Raw genomic sequence first — 23,010 nt, forward strand, 5'->3', positions numbered from 1 at the left:
AGGCATCCAGGAGGTCTCCTGATTGGCTGGAAAAAGCACCTCAGCAGCTGGTACCTTTCGATGTGGAGAAGCAGCGGCTCATGGCCAACAGTGACCCCAGTGAGGTTAGCAGCTATGGAATCTGTCCCACACTCCTCACCAGCTGGTGGCGGTAATGCGCACTGAATATATGTTCGCCAACTGCCAATAAATCCAAGAAGAAGAAGGCGAGAAAACTGGCTCTATATGGCACCGTAGTGTCCATAAACATTATATATCTTATATAATGTCTATGGTAGTGTCCACCAGCAGCACCCAGGTTATCAAGAGAAAGGCCCTCTGCAGAAACCCAGCAACCACCGACGCTACCCGGAAGAAGTTGCACCTTTCCTCAACTACAGGTTAAACTCTGACTCCGGTTTTATGCTCAGATGGTCTATATCAGTTATTATTTAGATTTATTTCCCTCTAGTTCAGCTATTTTTTTGTTGATACCAAGCCAACTTGAAAAATAATAATATAGTTTGTTACTGTTCCCTTGCTCTGCAGCCCAACCAGCTTTTTGTTTCCATGATTGTTTGTAACACCACTGGTTTAAAACCTTAAGTGTCTGGTCTATCTCTGTGTGTGTGTGTGTGTGTGTGTGTGTGTGTGTGTGTGTGTGTGTGTGTGTGTGTGTGTGTGTGTGTGTGTGTGTTAATTATATGAACAGTTTTCTGCTTTTTTTAGTCTACTTTGATCAAGCTATTTCTGTACCCGCCTAGCTGGCAGCAGCGAGCTAAATTAGAAATGTACTCAGTTTTCAGTTACATTAAGTGAACGAGTGTTTGTCAGTAAGGAACCTATAAACTGTTAGAACATTAGAAATGTTAATGATCAATATCAGAAACAGTGTCGATCTTTAAATAACGGAATAATAAATAACATATTTATAGACTAAAATAAATAACAACTGGCTTCGGGTAAATTAGGATTATTTATGTACGCTTAGATAGCATATAGGTGTATTTCAACACATTAGAATATCTAAAAGCTAATTTAATGTGAATTAAAAAAATGAAACTCAGATTCATTAATCAGAACGTTCTTAAACAGTTTTCTGTTCGTTTTAACGATTCTGACTACAGTTAATGAAAACCGACAAGACAGTTTCTCAGAGAATGTGATCACTAAACTAAAAGTTGTTTTTTTAACAGTATTGCCATTACACTGAACAGTAGCTAATGTAGAAACCCAGCAACCACCCACGCTACCCGGAAGAAGTTGCAGCTTTCCTCAACTACAGGCTGAACTCTGACCCCGGTTTTATGCTCTGTTGGTCTTTATCAGTTGTTATTTAGATTCATTTCCCTATAGTTCAGCTGTCATTTGGTTGATACTAAGCTAACTTGATAAATAAGTGATATAGTTTGTAACTGTTCCCTTGCTCTGCAGCCCAACCAGCTTTTTGTTTCCATGATTGTTTCTAACCCCGCTGGTTTAAAACCTTCAGTGTCTGGTCTGTCTCTCTGTGTGTATGTGTTATATGAACAGTTTTCTGCTTTTTTAGTCTACTTTGATCAAGCTATTTCTGATATTTCACTGCCGACAGTGACAAAGACAGATACAGTTTATAGCAGTGAAGAAACAAGCTAAACTAATCTGAAGTTAGTACTAAAGCAGCAGAGGATGAGTTTAACAGACACGCCAAAATTGAAAGTGAAAAGATAAATAAAAATGAATGCCATAGTAAATATTGCAACATTAACGATAATTTGGCATACTCAGGTAAAACAGATGAAATATTCAAGTTAACTGTGGAAAAAAAACAGTAGGGAAAAAAAAAAGAACACCAGCCTATGTATAGAACAATATGAAATGATGTGCTGATGGCTCTGCTGTTATCCAGATTATCTGTGGGGTTTAGCTCAGGTCAGTTTGTCAGCGAATCAGGCACAGTCAGACCATGGTCTTCAAGTCCTGCTAGGTCCCAAGTCTTGCTGGAAAATGTAAATTACAACTTGTTTCCAAAAGAAAGGATTAAATGCCCATAATACTTGCAGGCTTCTACTGCAGCTTTAAGCGTTCACACCTCTCACCAAATCGTCTACATTTCACTGTGATACAAAATCTCCGCCTGCACCAGTCACCCTTCTCTCCTCTGACCCCTACCTGGATTTAAGATCTAAAGATATAAAGAGGCCTTTTCAGCATCCTGTCCCCAAGACATATCCCACCACCAGATTAAATAAGTACAGACCTGCTGCGCTGATATTTGTGTTCATGAAATCCTTTGAGCGACTGGCGTTGAAGCATCTGAAGGACTTCACACCCCCTGCTTGACCCCCTTCAGTTTGCTTAGCAGGCAAACAGGTCAGCAGATGATGCAGTCAGCCTGGAGCTACACTTCATGCTGCACCAGCTCAACCACCCAGGGACGTACGCCAGGGTCCTGTTTGTAGACCTCAGCTCGGCCTTCGACACCATTGACCCAGTCATCTTCACCCAACTCACAGTAGTTTGCAGATGACACCTCTGTCACTGGTCTGATTCAGGACAATGACGAGTCTACATGCAGACAGGAGGCGGATCAGCTAGTCCACTAGTGTGGTCAGAACCAGAGTGCGAAATACGGGGGGGGTCCGGGGGGGCTCGACCCCCCGATTAACCCATGAGAACCCCTGAAAGCCTCAAAAGCAAAATTTAAAGGGGGTCTCAAATTGTGTCAAAAAAATTAAAAATGAAATATTTTTTTGTCACCAATGGTCACTAAAATTTTTTTTAAGCTCAACATGTCCAGTATTTAAAATTCAAAACATTTATTCACAAATATCAGAATCAGACATACTTTAATGATCCCAGGGGGAAATATGTTCTGTTTTTTGCCAAGTGGAACCAGCCAATCCTGTTCGCGTATGCAAATTAGGCATGTGCGTGCCAAACAGAAGAAAGACGTAATGCTGACAACAATCAATACTAAAAATGTTTAAATTTTAGTATTAGGGACTGATCTTATCTGTTGTGCCTGTGCACTTTATCTGTTTCTCTGTTGGTGAATGACAAATCCTCTCGAGTCCTTGTATGTCTTGTGAATGTGAAGAATTGACATTAAAGCCAACTTTGACTTTGACATTGTAATGTTATAGGCTTACTGCATATTGAGAAAATTTACATCGGTATTGCGCAACAATCGGGAGATGGGGACCCCCCCAAATATTGACAGGTATTTCGCACACTGGTCAGAACCATCTGCAGCTTAACCTGCTAAAGACAGTGGAGCATCTGCCACCCTGCCTCTCCTCACCATCCCTAACAACACCGTGTCTGCTGTGGGTCTTAGCACGTTATATCTCAGTGGGACTTACATCTAGCTCATATTGTAATTTAATGAGCTGCACCTGTATGTACTTCTTTCTCTTTTCCAGCTGTTCTCTCCCGTTACAGTTCAGCTCAGAAATAAATGCTCTGTCTTTCTGCTGGTATCTTCTAGAATGGCTGAAGTGTAACAGAAGGACAGGATGAGTGACTCCTGGCTCTCTGAGCTGGTCTCAGGCCTGTGTCACACACCCAAGGACAACCCTTTTCCTCTGTGGCAGGATGGACACGTCAGCCCCTGCTTCAACCAGCTGGTCCTCGGAGCCGTGCCTCATGCAGGCATGGCGCTGTTCAGTGCCTACTGTCTTGGCATGGCTAGGTAGGTAATGAAATAGGTCCAGCGTTGAGTACCTGCAAATGCAACCATGAATATTTTAACTACTTTTAATGGTCTGTGTACAAGTTTTGTGTTGTAGTTATTTGTAGGGCCAAGCTGATCGAAAGTTCTTCTGATATGATAAATATGAATAAATTGTTGTTAACAGTATTTTGTATTTAGACTAAAATGTAGGAAAAAACTTTTGAAATGTTTTTTATATACAACAAAAGTGAGCTGTTATTTCCACTGCTGGCACAATAAAAAGAAATGGCACCAATAATAATAATAATAATAATAATAATAATAATAATAATAATAATAATAATAATAATAATAATAATGTTTTCAACATTTTTTATCTATTTTTATTTTAGTCTCCAGGTATTCATTGTGTGATATATTATCCATTTCTGCTGTACAACAGCAAGGTAAAATGAGTTAGTCAGGCCGTCTGCTTCGGTAGCCAGCCTGATCAGCTGCTTAACTCACATGGCTCTTTTAGCTTGCTAACTGTAGTCTCAAAATCAGAAAGTCTTAACTCTCGTTTAGTTTTACACTGTGACTGGATTTTTTTTTTTTTTTTTTTTGCAACCAGAGACATTTTCAAACAGTCAAATTTGGCTTTGTTGTTGGCAAGAGAAAAGTGTAGTCACCTTTTTTTTCAGCCAGCAGACTGGTTCTGAGCAGCAACAAGTGGAGGAGGGGCAGCACTGTGTTACTATGTGCCCTACCATTTATTATATGTACACGGGACCCAGGGCCCTGAATGTTTTGAGGTATTTTTCTGTTTTAACACAAAGGGCTAAATTAGTTATTAATAGAAGTCACAGAGACTTAAGTAGCTGAATAGGTAATTTAGTCATATACCTCAGGTATCTTGAAGCTGGGAAAAATCTAGCCTGTGCAGTGGGTCCCAAAGACCTTGACTAATGAGCTCAGGGGTAGTTGACACAGACAAATTAAGAGTCTAAAAAAAATGGAACATTTTGACATTATTGCATGTGTTTCATTTGGGTTGTAATTTTAATTAATTAATGGATTTGTTTGTTTAGTATAAAGTCTAAATGACTTAACACTGCCCAGAGTGTTACAGTTTTTACAACGATATCACACAAAAAGAGCAACGATTAAAAGAAACTTACAGTTTCAGTTCCTCTTTCCAAGTTATGTCTACATTTGTCGTAGCATAAACTTTATTAAAGCTCCTATTTAGACAGGAAGGCCTTATTGAGAGACAAGATCTCTTCTTCTGGGGAGTATAGCTCACGGTGGCATAAACTGAATCTAAAAGCATTTCAAGCAAAAATGACTTCAAAATATATAAAAGGCATTTGGAAAAACAATTATAGAGGTTTATGCCCAATAAGAAAATCAGGCAAATATTAAGTGCTGAGAAAATATTTAAAACAAAATCAAATCTAACACAATTCATCACCAAGAAAAGCCTAAATAAAACAATGTCTTTTGATGAATGAGGAAGAAGTGTGTATGGAAAGGCATCATCGTAGTCCAGCCAGGGACCTAGAGGGTTGCACATGTTTTATATTTTGACTTTTCAGGTTTAAGATTTTGTGACACATGAGCAATGTTGGCTGCAGGTATTTTCTCTATGAACAGAAGAACAGTTGATATTTCTCTTATTTGTGTTTTTCAGGAGCACCCTCCTTCAGACGTCAGCTCCATGTGGTTGGACGCTGCGGCTGGTCTCCGCGGCGCTGGCCGTGCTGCTGTTTACTGCAGACATGGTCCTGGTGGGTGTGCTCCAGCAGGGGGACATGTACCTGGACATCTTAGCTGACGGCTGGGCGCTGCTGGCCTGGCTGGTCCACTGCGGTGCCATAGGAGTGCTCCTGAGGACTAGCTTCAGGAGAAGCAGAGGACCGCTGCTGCTGCTTGCTACCATGCTTCTGTTGGTGCCCAACATTGTCATCACCTTGATGATCTACTGTAACAGGAAGGAATATTTAAGCCTTATGGAACCTCTTAAACTGGCCAGGTTTGTCTTGGCCTCCGCCCGGGCGTTCCTTTTGCTAGTTTACCTGCTTGCGTTTGCTTGTCCTTGTATCGGCGAGGCTGAATACTCCTTGCATATAAACGCGGCGGATGTGTCCCCACTCCTTTCAGAGAGCACTGAGCCAGACACAAGTCAGATAGTAGCGGAGGATGGAAGCAGCTGTCTGTCTCGGCTCTTGTACCTGTGGCTGAATCCGTTATTCAGACGAGGGCAGCGAGGAGACCTGGGAAGACCACACCACGTGTATCACCTTCCCTGGAGGCTTCGGACCAGAGTTGTGTGGAGACACTTCCACCGCTGTTGGGAAGCGTGTCGAAGAGGGGCAGAGATCAGTGACCAGCAGGATCAATGGCCCCGACCGGTCAGCGGTGTGAACGGTTCAGACTATAAGGAGGGACTGTTGGGACTGGAGGGGGATGTTGGACTACTGAGAGTGTTGCACAAGGCATTTGGGTTGCGCTACTACATCTTGGGTGTGCTAAGGATGATTGTCAACATATCTATGTTAGCAGGTCCCCTGCTGCTCAGCGGCCTGGTGAACTTTATAGAGGAAAAGAAGGCCCCTTTCAGTAAAGGCATTGTTTTTGTGCTGGGCCTCTTTGCCACGACCCTTGTAGGGTCTTTTCTCCGGAACATCTACGCCTTTCAGATCTCCAAAATCTCCCTGTCAGCGCGTGGCGCGCTAGTGTCGGCGATCTATGGCAAGGCGCTACAGGTCAGCAGCTGCAGCCTGGCCGGCTTTACCCTGGGAGAGGTGGTGAACCTGATGAGCACCGACACTGACCGCGTGGTCAACTTCTTTAACAGTTTCCACGAGCTGTGGAGCCTGCCGTTCTGCTTTTCTGTCACCCTCTACCTGCTCTATCTCCAGGTAGGTGTTGCTTTCCTCGGAGGACTCTGTGTGGCGCTGGTGCTGGTGCCTTTCAACAAGTTCCTCGCCTCCCGTATCCTTAGCAACAACAAACATATGCTGAAGTACAAAGATGACCGTGTTAAGGTGAGATGTGTCTTTTTGTTTTACGCACTCTCAGTTGTAGCCAGACTATTCTGAAACAAAAGTTTTTCTTTCTCTCATAGTTAATGACAGAGATCCTTTTTGGCATCCGTGTCATCAAGTTCTACAACTGGGAGGCTCACTTTACCCAGAAGGTGGCCAGGTATCGGGATCAGGAGCTGTCACACCTGAAGAACCTCAAGTACCTGGATGCCTTGTGTGTGTACACCTGGGCCGCTCTGCCTGTGGTCATCTGTGTCCTCACCTTCGTCACATATGTGCTGCTTGGACACCAGCTAACTGCAGCCAAGGTCTTTACTCTGCTGACTGTCTTGTTGCTTGTCAGATGTTATGATTCTTTAGCATGAAGCCACTCTTTATTATACCTTTTTTTTCCCTTTTTATTGTCTGTGTTTTATTTAAAGTTTAACCCACCTCTTGTAATAACATAAACCCGCCACCAGGCAAGAAAAAATGTTACCAAAGTGGGCGGTTCCAACAAACAGGGCCAAGTGTGGGGTTAGGTGGTGGTCAGGACGAGGGAAAGTGACATGTTGGAACTAGGGATGGATTTCCATGTACAGCTACAGGACCACTTATTTTAGCCATCATTCCACCTCATCTTCCAGTTAATGGACTTTTCTCTTATCCAAAAATCACTAAAACTTTAGTGGTGACTTTTATTGGAATAAATAAATTTAATAATAATAAAAAAAAAAATGACAAGAGAGCCACTAATGAACCTGGACATATTTTGTATGCTGGCAACAGAAGTCCTGCTTCAGATCATTTCTTTAGCATGTGTTCTCCAAGACGTCCCCATAAGCATTAGTAGATAACTAGAATTATCCTGAAGCAGAATCCTGGGAATGTTGAGCAGGAATGAAGAGAAGACAATTGACCCTGGAATGCCACGTTGGAGGAGAAGCAGCAGGAAACAGTGGAAGCTTTTCCTTGAGGCTTTCTCACAATAATAATAATAATAATAATAATAATAAATTAACCATCAGAAGCAATCTTCTGATTGCTTCTGATGGTCAACAACACATTTCTTTGGTCAGCATAAAAAATAGGCCTATGGTTCATCACTGGCTACTATCTTTTGTCTTGATTTTGGCAAACAAAAGAATAATTTTTACAAAATGGAAATAAAAGTTTAGACCACAGCCACACATGGTTGTCTTACAGTTAAAGAAAGTGGTAATGTCTGGACTACAGCAGTCCTAGGAAAAGCTGTCTGCACCTTTAGCACCTCTACTGGAGTACACACACACACACACACACACACACACACACATATATATATATATATCATAATTTTTTTCTTTTCATTGTCAAGAAATCAACAATATAAGGTAATCAATCATATTAAAAAAAAACAACAACCAATTATTAGAATTTAAAAATAAGTGTAGCTGTACATGATATGATTTCATAATGTAAAAAGTTAGAACTAAAGACTTGACTGAAGACTTCTGGCTCTCTTCTGAAAAGCATCTAAATGGTAACATTTAAGATGTATAAAAGTACATAGATTTTAACTGTGGGACATGAGCTGATTTTTCTCTGCATTGCAGGTGTTCACCACAGTGGCCCTGGTAGGACTGTTGATCGTTCCTCTCAATGCTTTTCCCTGGGTGCTCAATGGCATCCTTGAAGCCAAAGTGTCCCTGGAGCGAATCCAACGCTTCTTCAAACTGACCAACCAGGATCTGCAGGCCTACTATGCCCTGGGTGGGATTCAGCTTTTTTCTGTTATATGCTGCTGTCTTGGTTGAAAAAGTGACTTATTAGCTGATACTTGATCTAAATAAAAATAATGCATTTTATGATGAGGGTTAACTCTGCATTGGTAATATATAAATCTTACCCTCCTTTTGGTTTTGTCCAGTCTTTGCTTAATGCTCTCATGTTTTGTACTTAATGTGGGTCTGGATAACAGTTTCTGTTATACGTTTAAAACCATGTTCTCTGAAACCACATTATAAAAGATGTAGAAAATCAATGCATTAAGCAATGCTCCTATTTTACCATCTGAAATCCAAGAACCTGTTTGTCGATATACATCTAACTAGTATAACATTATGACATTTACAGGTGAGGGGAGCACTATTAATCATCTGTTTGTCATGGTACCTATTAGTATATAATATATAAGGCAGCACAGGAACATTTGTCCCCAAAGTTGATGTCAGAAGCTGGAGAGCAGCGTCATGAACGGCCAAGGCTCATTCATGCATGCGGCTAGCAAAGCTTTGGCTGTTTGGTCCAATCTAACAAGGTGATGGAACATGGGACCTTGCTGTTGGTTGTGTCTGGGGCTACATGCCGCTAAACCCCAAATTATTTATACCCCTTGCAGATCGAGGTTTGAAGTAACTGTTTGATTTTACCAACATGTTTCTGTTTGCTGAAAGTAGTATTACAGGGGACATATCATGGAAAATCCATTTTTTTTGCCCTTAAATACATTTAGTTGTGTACTTGGAGTATCTAGGAATGCAGTTTAGGTACAGTGCAGACATCTCTGATGTTTTTGGATCATATTTTTCAAGCCATTCTGTTTTACTTTTGTAACTATTATGTCACTGTATTTACTATCAAACTAAAACCGAATTTGTGATTTTCATGTTTCACTGAGATTTTGTTGCCTAAGCACAAGGATGCCGAAGCTACATGTGATAAATCAAAATGTTCAGTTGTTAGGTGTATTAACCCACAGAAGTAATTTCATCGTCCCCCCAGCATACAACAAGAATGGCCAAAAAGGGTAGAGTGGAACGCTCTGTGACCTGGAGGGGGTGGGTGGATGAAGTGCCTAGATTTAAAGAGACAGCACCAAAACGAGTTGCTCTCAGACCACCTTAGAACAGGGGCAAAAGTGGAGTGGCAATTATGAGGAATTCAGATCTAAGCATTTGCAGTTCCACTCTATATAGATCAAAATTGAATGATTCAAATGGGAAAAGGAAGACCTTAAAAAGTAAGATAGGTCCCCTTTAATGTATCAGGTTCTCTGTCAGAATGTTTCTGGCTGGACCTGTCTGATAGACGATCTGTGGAGAGAGCTAAAGATTAGGGACTTATCTTATCATCAAAATACCAGTGGAAACATGCAAAAAGCTGGTCAGCTGTAATAAGAAAGGGTTTGATTGCTGTGATGGCAATAAAGAATATTCCATTAACTATCAAGAAGGGCATAAATCATTTTTGGATAAAAATATCAATCCAAAGCAGATACTTGTTTTACATTGTTTATTCGTTTTCAGAGACGTCTCTAATTTCCTGTCAGAAACAAACTCCTTGGTAGAATGAAACTGATTGTAGATCTAAATGTGCCAGGTGTATGAATAGTTTGGTCTTAACTTCAGGCCAGCGAGGGTCCCCAATCCCTGAAATCCTTGGTTCTGTCATCAGTTTGGATGTTTCTTTTGACACATGCAACCCACATGAGAATTGTTGGGTACCATGTTCACCATTTGATGGAAATGGGATTCCATGATGGTTGTAATCTGCTTCTGCAGCATAATGAGTCCTCCCATAAGAAAAAAAGGGTTCAACAAGATTTTTTTGGATGCACGAGTTAGAGGTGTGCTTTGGCTTCCCCAGATCTCAATCCTTTCTAACAGTCATGGAGGCTTTACCTCTAAAACCTCTCAGACCAACAAACTATTGTGCAGGTGGTCATGCTGTTATTCCTTATCAGTGTTTTTCCATTGTGCTGAATCATATATCTGTCCACAGTGTCTTCTGAAGACATCAGTCAGACAGCCATCTTGTTGAGCAATGGGACGTTTTCCTGGCAGGGGCCTGATGGTAGTGAAGTAGGAGAAAGTGAAAGTGAAGTTGGCAAAGGAAGCCTGCTGCTGCACAGCCTGAATCTACGTGTAACTAAGGTGAAGTCATCTAGTTGCCTCATACTGATGAATGTCTTCATTACTTCTTGGCTCTTTGTTCTTCATCAGTCCTGCAGAACTGGTTCTGCACCACCAACTGAACTCACTGCAAAACAGATGGTTCAAATATGCAGCAGAGTAAAGCAGGAAAAATACACAGATGTGTCCGCAAGTACAAATCCATTATAGCCACTTAAAATGCTATTTTTTCTCATTTCAAAACAACAAAGCAGCAGTAAACTGACAGCTTTCATATCACAGAGAGATCAAATCAGTGAGAACTTCCTCACATGGTATATGTGGAGAAAACCTCAGAAACAAGATATTGTTCTGCTGTAAAACTGCAGTAGTCCAGAATAAACAGTTTAGCTGTGTTTTTAGTAATCTGTTTTATTTACTCTTGCTATAATGTTGTAGTTTAAGGGGATCTTTCATTTTTCTCTGGTAATGATTTGATCCAGCCAGCCATTTGTCTAATATTCTGGACGTTTATACATGAAATGCTAACCCCTCCCCAAATCCCAACACACATTTGATGTTTAGAGCATCCGTATTTTAGAAGGTGTCTGCATTTGTTTCTAAAAAATAGTGACTTTGCAAAATGGATTAAAATGGCCCTATTAAATCAGATCAAATGATTTGTTGCCTTGATAAAAAGGAGGGTTACTGCTCTTTGAATTTAGATTAAGAAAAACTATTTTTGTAACAGCTTGGCTGTGATATCCAGTCCTTTTTTTCTGGGATCAGGGCCACTGTGTGATTAACACCGTGTTTCTTGCTCAGGGCTCTCTGGTGGCTGTTGTGGGGAAAGTCGGCTGTGGAAAGAGTTCCTTACTAGCTGCTATCACTGGAGAACTCAACAGGTACTTTGCCTCTTTAGTGCTGAAATACCGCGCGGACGCTTGGTGTGAACCCATCAGTTCCAGCGGTTTTGTTTGGCTGCAGAATGTTTTTGGTGGAATGACATTCACGGCTTTTCATGAGTATTTAATTTTTTCCTGCCCTACCCTAACCCCCCTGCGCAGGCTGAGTGGTGTGCTCTATGTCGCAAACAGAGAGGCTGGCTTTGGTTTAGCCTCACAGGAACCATGGATCCAGCACGCTTCAGTGAGAGACAACATCCTGTTTGGCAAAGATTACAGTGCTGCCCTCTACCAAGCTGTGATCGAGGCCTGTGCGCTCGCTGATGACCTCAGTGTGCGTATATCATAGAAGGATATATAATAAGGACACAAATGTTGGCTTTTATGCATTTTGTAAAAAAAATAAAAAAAAGTCTTGATTTATGACCTCAGAACTAAGAGGGAAGAAAACTTTAGGACAAATATGGTCTATTATAGTAAACATTTAACTACTTTAATCTTTCTTTGCTTTCTGTAAATATCCTGATGGAGCTCATCTTTGGCACATGTGATGCATGATTCTTTTTTAGGCCCCTGGCAGTTTCTTGCTATCAAATAATTTTTACCTGTTTTGAACTTTTCACTGTATTTTGCAGAATTGTTCTTATCCTCTGTAGTTGTTTGTGCTATGCAGGTTTGTTCCCAGGAGGTTTCTGTCATTTTGCCCCTTCACCTTTTCGTACTTTTGAGGTTTTTGTTGCTTCACATGTGATCTTTTAGGATACAGAATGGAGCTGCCTCACTTATGACATTTTGTACCATCAATGCATTAGTTGAACAGCTGGTTATTTAAAGTAACTTTCTAAAATCTGCTCAAAGCTACGGTAAGGAAATGTCTAAATTCTGTAAATATTATCCAACACCAAGAGGTTGCTCAGATTAGATCTGATTAAGGGACATAACCTGGTCTATAAAGTAATCAAAACCATAGTTAAGGTATGCGGTTAATGGATGTTATGTAGAATTTTCAGAACTTAATAGAAGAATAAATTATATATAGTTTAGTATTTTTGTAATATTCTCTGCAATTCATCAAAAAAGCCTAAATACTCTGAGAAATAAACTGATATGCAACATCAATATGAAAAGGTTTGTTTATGAGCACAAAATAAAAGAAGGAAGTGATGAAACGGTAATGTTTAGGTACAAAACAGGAGTACAGTATTAGTAAAGGGGGGCTTGCCCCAGATCCATTCTCAGGGTTTCAGTAACTCTTTGTGCTGTTGCAGGTTTTACCAAATGGTGACAAGACAGAAGTGGGAGAGAACGGAGTGACTCTGAGTGGAGGACAGAAGGCCAGGCTGGCCCTGGCCCGAGCTGTTTACATGGTCAGTTCTCTGCACAGTTCAGCCATCTGTAACAATTCAGACACAGGTCAGGTTTCACCAAACACATTTACACTGATAAACCTTCTTTTATTACCACTGATAGGAAGATTTAAGCATGTAGATCATATGACTGCAGTGGCATTGGGTGGAATATGTAAAGCAGGACTGTGGTCATTTTTACCTTTTTCTCCTCATGTTGACAACTGAGCGAGATGGCAAGCAAAAGGACATGAAAGTTTTTGACAAAAGCTGGAGTATCTGCACAGCTGGAACTGACATGGTCTGAGAACAGAAAAGCATGCAGTTTAGGAATCTGGACAGCTGAGCCTATTTATCTATGTGGGGAGGGAATGGAGGGTTGGCTGGTACGATAAAACAACAAAAAGTTGCTTAAGAAATCAGCCTAGTTTCATTAGAACATAGAACAATAGGTGCATCTTAGGTACATACTGTGCCACAAAGCTGCAGACCAGCTGCAGGGTGCTGAACTGGGAACACAATTAACTGCCAACAATTAGTTAGTGCTCAGCAGCCACCCAAATCCAACTTTTACCCGTTTTATTATTTTATAAAGTGATACATTATGCTTCTACAGTATATGAGTTGATCTGCGCTAATATATCCTGTTTTTTTGTAATAGTTCAGCATTTTGACGACAGTTTAAAAAATGTTTACCACATGTGTAACGTGTGTTATGGTTTATAATCAGTGAGATGGGTCACTTGAGACTTTTTTTCTTTGTCTGGCCTCCACATCAGGACAAAGAGATCTACCTACTGGATGATCCACTGGCAGCGGTTGACACAGACGTGGCTGAACACCTCATGAAGAAGTGCATTGTGGAGCTCCTCAGAGGGAAAACCAGGATCCTCTGCACCCACCGTATAGAATTTGTGGACAAAGCTGACATGGTGGTCCTCATGGACAATGGAACCATAATTAAAACAGGTATGTCTGTAACATATGTCTGTATTCATACAGGTAAAAAACGAAAGACTAAAGGAGGGCTGGGTGGCAGGTAATAATCTTTATGATGAGACATGATAGTAGTGTCAAAGATTCTAAAGCAATGACAGTAAGTTATTGCTCTGATATTGTTCCTTTTTTTGTCAGTGACTACAGCTGTTACTTCTGTGGTCTAATGTCTTTTTTCTTGTAGATGTTTGCTAAGGTTTTAAGCCTGTCACATCAGGTAGGGTAGGAGGTATGATGTATCTGGGATAACACAGAGGGAAATGTCAGCTATTATTTTATTTTTTTCTCAATGACTGCCAGTTTAGAGTCACATGCATGTTCTGTGATTGTAGAAGGCACACGGAGAACGTGTGCATCACCAGCTGTGCTGCATTACCAGCGTTGAAATTAGAACCTTCCTGCAGTAAATGAAACCAGTAGAGGCAGCATTAAGCTTCTGCACTCTTCATTTCTGAAACCGACATCCTGAGATGTGGTTCAATTCATTTAACAAGCCAGGCCAGTGACGATTCAGTAGATCCTGCACTGCCGATTAGTAAAGTATCTTCTAAGGAAACATGCAGATTGTGTTACATCTTGACTTCATGTTCAGTAGGACATTCTGAGTAAGCACAGGGCGACAGTGGAATGGAACAACTCCCTTTCATCAGGGAGAAACATCTGGCAGAAGCAGGTTCAGGATGAGCAGAGTGGCGGCTGACAGAAAATGTAAATTTCTTTTATACTGGAAAAAGTCTTGTTTCACTGTTTTAATCAAGCCTGCTTACTGCTGTGATGCTTTACCATACTGTGCAGCGTGCTGACTCTAGCCAGGGACATGCATTTTATGGAGGAGGAAACAATCGACCTGTTGTTTTGCTCCATCTGCAGTCTTCCTTCTTTGTTTAACAGGAACGGCAGCAGAGATCCTCCCTTTGATACAGTCTGAGCCAAAGATGGGGAAAAGGGACCAAAAAGCCGAACACAAAGGTCTGTTCAAGAGTTCAAGGGTTCTAACAAAGTTCCAGAGAATAAAGCTCTGACAGATGGAGCTTAGAACAATATAAAGTTGTTGTTCTAACATACACTAAGGCGGTGAACATGGTAAACCTGTTCCTAATGCACATTGGGCTACATACATAAAATGCTTTAGCTTTGTTATTGGTCTACCATCCCAATGTATTCTTTTCTATATTCTGCAAAAGGCAGCGCCTTGAGAAGGGCAGCAAGGCCTCAGTGACCTGTCTACCCATGTTTGTCTTTCTCTTGATGGGTTGTACTGAAAGGTAATTTCCCCCACAGGGGACAATAAAAGCAATTCAATTTCAGTTCAATGTTGTCTTCTCGATTACATGGAGACAGTCGGGGCAACAGTTACAGAAAGGATGGCAATGTAAACAGAGCACATCAAACTGTGTGCTCAGTCAGTCTCACAGTGCAGTCTTTGCTAGTTCATACAAACTGATAATGCATTAGAATCACCTAATTTCCCTTTTCTTCTCCTGGCTATTGATGAAAGCAGATGATCAACAGAGTGAGGATGAGCTGGCTCCCCTCCCTGACCTCTGTGTGGATGACGATCCTGATCTGTTGGGTGCGGAGCAGAAGCGAGTGGGTGGACTGGCATGGGGAGTGTATAAGACCTACTGGTTTGCTGTGGGTGGAATGCTAGCTTCGTCCATCTTGATGTCTCTGCTCCTTATGCAAGGTTTGGAAGAGCCCTGTGACCGAAAACGACACACTATTCAAATTCTCAAGGTTTATTTACCAGAACATAATTACCAACATGCTGCAGTTGATAGCAGAACACAATGGGATTAAAAAAGAAGTAAAAAATACACTCTTAAAGCAGTACCGTGTAACTTTTAGCCACTAGGAGGCACTAGACCTGTAACTATCAGGTTTAGCACCCCTGAAGGCCACTGGCAACACTGCACTGTTGCAAAATTAAACACTCTCCCTCCATGTTTTGGAATCTGATAGCAGACCACTTTGGATGTCCAAGGCTGCATATAGAGGGCCGCAGCTGAAAACCAGAATCTGTACAGTGCTGGTTGTCTTGTTTCCAGTTTCCAATTTTCTAGACCTGATTGGAAATTTTTGCTTAATCTAGTTAATCTTCTGTCACAATAAAAAGTGAAATTTTCCATCAAACCGACCAAATATTAGCAGCTTTACTTTGTTATTATTACTTAAAGTAAAATCATCAGTTTAGATAAACATTAGTATTATGAGTCTTGTCACCTGTGAACTAAACAGCTGTTTCAGATTTTTAGATCAAATAGAAATCTTAGAATATAATTCAAAAATCTGTTTGGAATGACTGATCCCTTCCAGATAAGCTTTATACCATGGGTCTTCAACGTTTTCCAGGCCAAGGACCCCCAAACTCATGGCGAGATGGAGCAGGGACCCCCTAATTATATATATTGTATAAAATTGTGTTATATCAAACTGGTCCTATGGTGCCATGTGTAAATGTACCTTGTTATTGTGTATTCAATACTAAGATACTCAAATAATACACAGGTTCACATATTCATGTTTTTATTTTAAACATGTGCAAGGCACAGTGAGTAGGGTGGCCATGCCACTGCCATTTATAAACATAACATAACACAATAAATTGATACCTGCCAAGATCAACAATGTCTGTCAATTGCATGTAATCATGCATAAAGACATTTCAATTTAAAGACATTTTAAAAAAAATTGCAGGGGGGGGTAATACATTTTTTTCTAATCAACCAAAACCTTCGCGACCCCCATGCAGTACCTTTATACACAACACACCATCAGTAGTGTGTTAGGTCTGCCCACCACATAAATACCAGATTTCTATACACAGATTTTCACTTATGCTGCACTAAACAATGACCCCTGGTTTTTAACAACTGCTGTTTCTGTGCTCTGTGCATTCATTTCTGTGACGTTTTAAGCCTCTAAGAACGTTTCTGACTGGTGGCTCTCCCATTGGATCTCTTCACTGAAAAACAACGGTTCCAGTTGTGCTGATGGTTCCTCTATAGCAGATCTGGTTCTTCCTCACATGCTGCTTTTCTCACCTGGTGGCCTGATGTAAGTTGATCAATCAGGGAAACTCCAAAATTAAATACGGATAAAGTACTGGATAGAAATATAGTTTAACAATAGCAATGTGAAATTATGTCAAAATAGGTTTTAGAAATTTTAGAAACTGTATATTTTACATTTACTAATGACAGCATGGTGTTATGATTTTTTGTGCCATTCATTAACTCATAACAAGGGATTACAGTCCTACTTCAGACACCCAGATATGTAAGCACAGAGTTAAAAGTCAACCTTTTACTGAACTGACATATTTCCCACCATCCATCCAGGACCCCTGTGCCCTCTGTGGAAGCTTTCCTTAGCAATAATACCTCCACCGACATCAGGTTTTACCTGACCATCTACGGCTCCATCGCTGCCTCCAACACCATGTTCACGGCCCTTCGAGCCTTCCTCTTTGCCTATGGGGTCATCTGTGCAGCTTCTGCCATCCACAACAGGCTTTTGGATCGGGTCCTCAAGGTACGTTATGTGAGCTTTTGAAGCCCACACCGCTGCCTGACTGCATTTGCTGTCATTGCTAAGCAGTGCAGAGGGTTTACAATATTTTGGCAGCCAAGGCTGATGATTAGCAATCCATGCTGGTTAGTCCTAATGGGAAACCCCAGCTTATTGCAGTGCTTTGCAGAGGTATTCCTACCCCTTAGACTATTCAACATTATGTCCAACCACAAGCTTCAGTGTGTTCTGCTGGGATTTTTCACCTTAGACCAACACAGTGGAATATATTGCTGTATAATTGTAAAGTGGTAGGAAGGAGGACATTTAGAGTTCTGCATTTTCCCACAAATATAAACCTTTAAAGTTTAGCATGTGTATATATTCTGCCCCATTTACTAAATAAAAATCTAGTAAAAGTATTTTCCTTCAGAGGTTACATATTAAGTAAATAGTCTACATGTGTTTAAATGACTCGTACCTTTCTCAGCAAGAAAGAATGTGGTGGCAGCATCATGCTGGTGGGGCGCATTGCTTCAGAAGAGTTAAGGGAGCCTGTCGGAGTTGACAGCTAAATACAGGCCAGTTATGGAGGAAAGCTTGTTTGAGGGTCTAAAAGACTAGAGAGCTATATGATATATGGGCACAGAATACAATATACTACATCAAATATGTTAGATACATATTTATAAAGGATTTTCAATATTATGTATTCTTTTTGCTTGTGCTTTACAATTATCAACTGATTTGTTTGTCTGTCACATGAAATACCAAAATAAATACATGGAAGTTTTTGGTGATCATGGATAAATTTTAAACATTTCAGTGGGTGCCAATACTTTTGCAAAGCAATTCAATTCAATTCAATTTTATTTATATAGCGCCAAATCATGAAACATGTCATCTCAAGGCACTTTACAAAATCAAGTTCAATCATATTATACAGATTGGGTCAGATTATACAGATTGGTCAAAAATGTCCTATATAAGGAAACCAGTTGATTGCTTCAAAGTCCCGACAAGCAGCATTCACTCCTGGGGAACCGTAGAGCTACAGGGAGAGTCGTCTGCATTGTCCATGGCTTTGCTGCAATCCCTCATACTGAGCAAGCATGAAGCGACAGTGGAAAGAAAAACTCCCCATTAACGGGAAGGAAAACCTCCGGCAGAACCAGGCTCAGTATGAACGGTCATCTGCCTCGACCGACTGGGGGTTACAGAAGACAGAGCAGAGACACAACAAGAGAGACAAAAAAGCACAGAAGCACACATTGATCTAGTAATCTGTTCTACATTAGATGGTAGTAGCGGGTGAGCCGTCTTCTCTGGATGATGTCACAGTTAACAGAACGCCAGACCAGGTGTACCTACTATGAAGAAAAAGAGAGAGAGCAAAAAGTTAAAAGCTGAAATGACGACAGTCATTTCAATGTAATACAATGCAAAACTGGAGAACAGTAGAAATCAGTAGAGTGAGAAAATTAGACCCTGATGTCCTCCAGCAGCCTAGGCCTATCACAGCACAACTATAGAGATAGCTCAGGGTATGAGCCACTCTAACTATAAGCTTTGTCAAAAAGGAAAGTTTTAAGCCTAGTCTTAAAAATAGATAGGGTGTCTGACTCACGGACCAAAACTGGGAGTTGGTTCCACAGGAGAGGAGCCTGATAGCTAAAGGATCTGCCTCCCATTCTACTTTTAGAGACTCTAGGAACCACCAGCAGACCTGCAGTCTGAGAGCGAAGTGCTCTGTTAGGAACATACGGGGTAATCAGAGCTCTGATATATGATGGAGCTTGATTATTAAGGGCTTTATACGTTAGAAGGAGAATTTTAAATTCTATTCTTGATTTAACAGGAAGCCAATGAAGGGAAGCTAAAATTGGAGAAATATGATCCCTCTTGTTGATTTTCATCAGAACTCTTGATGCAGCATTTTGGATCAGCTGAAGACTTCGAACTGCATTTTGTGGACTTCCTGATAGTAAAGAATTACAATAGTCCAGCCTTGAAGTAACAAATGCATGGACCAGTTTTTCAGTATCACTCCTGGACAGAATGTGTCTAATTTTGGCGATATTCCGGAGGTGAAAAAAGGAAACTCTGGAAACCTGTTTAATATGGGATTTAAATGACATGTCTTGGTCGAAAACAACGCCAAGATTTTTAACTTTATTACCAGAGGCCAGGTTAATGCCATCCAGATTAAGTGATTGATTAAGAACTTTATTTTTTGAAGACTCTGGCCCAAAGATTACAACTTCTGTCTTGTCAGAATTTAAATGCAGGAAATTTAAAGTCATCCAGCTTTTGATGTCATCAAGACATGACTGCAGTCGAAGTAACTGATTGGATTCATCAGGATTTATGGATAGATATAGCTGAGTATCATCAGCATAACAGTGGAAATTAATCCCATGCTGTCTGATAATTTTGCCTATCGGAAGCATATATATAGTAAAGAGAATTGGTCCAAGGACTGAACCCTGTGGTACTCCACAAGTGACCCTAGAGTTTGAGGAAGATTTATTATTAACATGAACAAACTGGAATCTGTTCGACAGATAAGATTTAAACCAGCCTAATGCTTTTCCCTTAATCCCTACAGTATGCTCAAGTCTTTGTAGGAGAATATTGTGATCAACTGTATCAAACGCAGCACTGAGATCTAACAGGACAAGTATAGACACAAGTCCATTATCTGAGGCCATGAGAATATCATTGGTGACCTTCACCAGAGCTGTTTCAGTGCTATGATGAGCTCTGAAGCCTGACTGAAACTCCTCAAGTAGGTCATTGCTTTGTAAATGTTCACATAGTTGATTAGCAACTACTTTCTCAAGAATTTTAGATAAGAAAAGAAGATTAGATATAGGTCTGTAATTTACTAACTCATCTTGATCAAGAGATGGTTTCTTAAGTAAAGGTTTAATAACAGCTACTTTAAAAGCCTGTGGTACATATCCATTTACCAAGGCACTGTGTAATCAGTATATAGGCAGTGTTTGCCCACAGGTTGAGAATTTACTTGTGGTGGTGGACAGTGCAGAGGCTCTTTGTACGGTACCGCGTAGTATTGTGCCAGTCTCTAAATTACAAACCTTCCTCAAACTGGAAATCTCATATATCAAGTGCTAATTATTTACACTAAATATTGTGTAACATAATCTTACATATTTCACTATGTCACATATACCAGATCTCATGTCTTGCGTCTGCCATATGCAGGCATTGGGGGACTCTGACTGCCTTGGTCTGGAAGCAGTTATTTGGGTTTTGTTTTTTACCTCCGAGCGTCCAACTTTCTGTTATTCCCATCTCGATATGACAATCATACAATTCAACCAAGATGCTAGCCAACTAGTGAGAGGAGGGGTGGGACAGGTCACTACATTCATAGCCTACTTGGAGATGACTCTAGTCACCGTTGCTAGTACGGCATGGATATTCAAACTTGTTTCCAACCAAATTCAAGAAGTGACAGCTGAACAAACGAGAGTGAGCAGGAACCATTCATTTCTGTTGGGAAAGTCAGCACTGGCGTAAACATTCATGATGGGAGGGTAAGCTAAGGCAGCTAGAGAACACGAGGAGCAGAACCAAGACGTGAAACTTGGCCAAATGAGTTACTGAGAAACTTGGGTTACCTGCAGGCAGGAACTCAGCTTTGTTCTGATCCTTGTGCTCCTGAGTTGCTGTAGTTACCTCTCCTAATATGAATGTTTACTTCAGTCAGTGTTCAATGACATCCGCACTTATGGAAATCTTTTGAGTTAATTGAATGGACACAGCACTACACTGTGTTGCCAGATCTGACTGTTTCCAGGCCAAATACAACGTAAAACCTGTCCGACTAAAAAAACTATGATCCAGCCCAAACCTCAACCTCTCTTGAACTCATGTTAAATGAATAGAAACATACATGGTATATAAAACATGCCATTAACGCACAAATGCACTGAAGTAGAGAAAAAAAAATCATCACACATTTCCCCACAAATTGTGAAATCAGGCAACCAAATAGCCTACACACAAGATTAATCTCCCAATCACGTTGTCATAGCAACCACAAGATGTTTTGCCAACAGCCTCTTAACAGGAGTTTTAAACCTAAGTTAATATAACAAGTCCCTCTACTGGCTCCCTGTATCTCAGAGAATAGACTTTAAAATACTTCTGTTAGTCTATAAATCCCTGAATGGCTTAGCACCTAAATACATCACAGACTTGTTATCAGTGCATCAACCATCCAGACCACTCAGGTATTCAGGCTCCAGTCTGCTCCACATACCTAGAACCAGAACTAAACATGGAGAAGCAGCATTTAGTTCCTATGCTCCACTGATCTGGAACAAACTTCCAGAAAACTGTAAAAGTGCGGAAAACCTGAGTTCTTTTAAATCAAGATTAAAAACACATTTGTTTAGGACTGCCTTCGACTGTTTTAGTTACTCTTTTACTAAAACTCGTCCAAACTTTTTTTAAATTTGCTTTTAGTTTCCATTGTCCCATGTTTTATTTTGTTAAATTTGTTTGTACATTTTATTCCAACTTGCCTTTATTGTGTTTTTATTTTCCTATATTTTAATCATGTAAAGCACTTTGCCTTGTCTTAGTACTGAAATGTGCTATACAAACAAATTTGCCTTGCCTTGCATTGCCTAACAATTCTGATTTTGTAAAGTGCCTTGAGATGACATGTTTCATGATTTGGCGCTATATAAATAAAATTGAATTGAATTGAATTGAATTCTCTCTCCACACAAAAACTGTTTCGATATAATTTTCCTATTAATTATTTCTAAAAACTCACTAAATGTTTTGAAAAGCAGCCCAAATTGTAACCCACCAAAAGCTATTTTTACAACCCAATGTGTTGAAAAGAAGCACCAGTTGGCAACCCTTTTTTTATTTTGGGATTTTATTAATCCACAACACTGTAGGAGTGGTCACAAAGCCACTGTTTAGCCTAAAGCACATAAAATGTCTGCTGAAAAAGTGTGCACCCCTCTGCAGCGGGGTGTGTTCGGGCGTAATGTGCGCGTACTGTAGGTAGCGGGGACTGTCAGCGGTTGTTTATCCTTCATAGTCGGGCGCACCAATCGCCTGCATTTCTTGTGACAAACTCCTACATTTCCCACACTTAGTTCCACGTCCATAAAGCTAGTTGACACATAGAGGCATTTCCACTCCAGCAGGCACCCACCACGCACAGGTCAATGCGCTGCACAGGGGCTGTGACGCCTGCTTGGAGCAGCTCAGCGCATCTGCTCTGTGTTACATACAGTAAGACAGGATAAGACAGGAAGACTTCTTCCTGCCCAGGAGATTACTGGGTGACCGTGGTCTTAAAAACAGCAGCTTTTGGCAGCTTTTAGTTGGCTGCACTTGTTTGTTCAAAAACGTGATCAGCTTTTTGCTAGCAATCTTTTTTTTTTTGTTTGTTTTGGGAGGGGGGGGGGGTGATTTTTCTGGGTGGGTTTGGTTTATTTGGGCAAAATGCCCAAGTAGAGTCTATATATGGGAAACACTGTGGAGGAGTTTAGGTTGATGTTCATTTAGCAATGCTTTGTTTATTTTTGCATTATTTCAGTGATAAACTTGGAGTTAAAGCATATTCTTTCTGAAGGTTCTTTGTAGTTGTTTGAACCTCATCAGCTCATGTGTATATGTTAACTATAGGAACCATGTTTATGCTGCTTTAAACTGAATACATTTGCTTTAACAGCAAGACGCTAA

At 40.6% G+C, this 23,010-nt stretch overlaps 1 protein-coding gene and 1 long non-coding RNA gene across 3 annotated transcripts in view; one reads left to right on the plus strand and one right to left on the minus strand.

Moving 5' to 3' along the window:
- Window positions 1-198: 198 nt before the first annotated feature.
- abcc10 (ATP-binding cassette, sub-family C (CFTR/MRP), member 10) overlaps window positions 199-23,010 on the plus strand; it is a 37,901-nt gene continuing 15,089 nt past the window's right edge. The window contains exons 1-14 of one of the 2 annotated variants that reach the window (XM_012869809.3): window positions 199-380; window positions 3,449-3,652; window positions 5,307-6,663; window positions 6,744-6,971; window positions 8,238-8,394; window positions 10,405-10,556; window positions 11,340-11,419; window positions 11,582-11,753; window positions 12,688-12,786; window positions 13,545-13,734; window positions 14,653-14,730; window positions 15,263-15,448; window positions 16,680-16,818; window positions 17,103-17,295. In XM_012869809.3, the coding sequence (XP_012725263.2) occupies window positions 3,477-3,652; window positions 5,307-6,663; window positions 6,744-6,971; window positions 8,238-8,394; window positions 10,405-10,556; window positions 11,340-11,419; window positions 11,582-11,753; window positions 12,688-12,786; window positions 13,545-13,734; window positions 14,653-14,730; window positions 15,263-15,448; window positions 16,680-16,818; window positions 17,103-17,295 (3,207 nt within the window). In that variant the 5' untranslated portion in view covers window positions 199-380; window positions 3,449-3,476. Of the gene's footprint in view, window positions 381-1,203; window positions 1,265-3,448; window positions 3,653-5,306; window positions 6,664-6,743; window positions 6,972-8,237; window positions 8,395-10,404; window positions 10,557-11,339; window positions 11,420-11,581; window positions 11,754-12,687; window positions 12,787-13,544; window positions 13,735-14,652; window positions 14,731-15,262; window positions 15,449-16,679; window positions 16,819-17,102; window positions 17,296-23,010 lie in introns of those variants that run through there. The other variant, XM_021320187.2, reaches the window with a different exon arrangement.
- LOC118563083 lies at window positions 12,721-15,302 on the minus strand. Its single transcript, XR_004931003.1, has 3 exons — window positions 15,223-15,302; window positions 12,968-13,068; window positions 12,721-12,812 (listed from the first exon to the last, which is right to left on the minus strand). It is a non-coding gene; the product is annotated as an uncharacterized LOC118563083 (long non-coding RNA).

Source organism: Fundulus heteroclitus, chromosome 5, assembly GCF_011125445.2.
Source record: "Fundulus heteroclitus isolate FHET01 chromosome 5, MU-UCD_Fhet_4.1, whole genome shotgun sequence".
NCBI lineage: Eukaryota > Metazoa > Chordata > Actinopteri > Cyprinodontiformes > Fundulidae > Fundulus > Fundulus heteroclitus.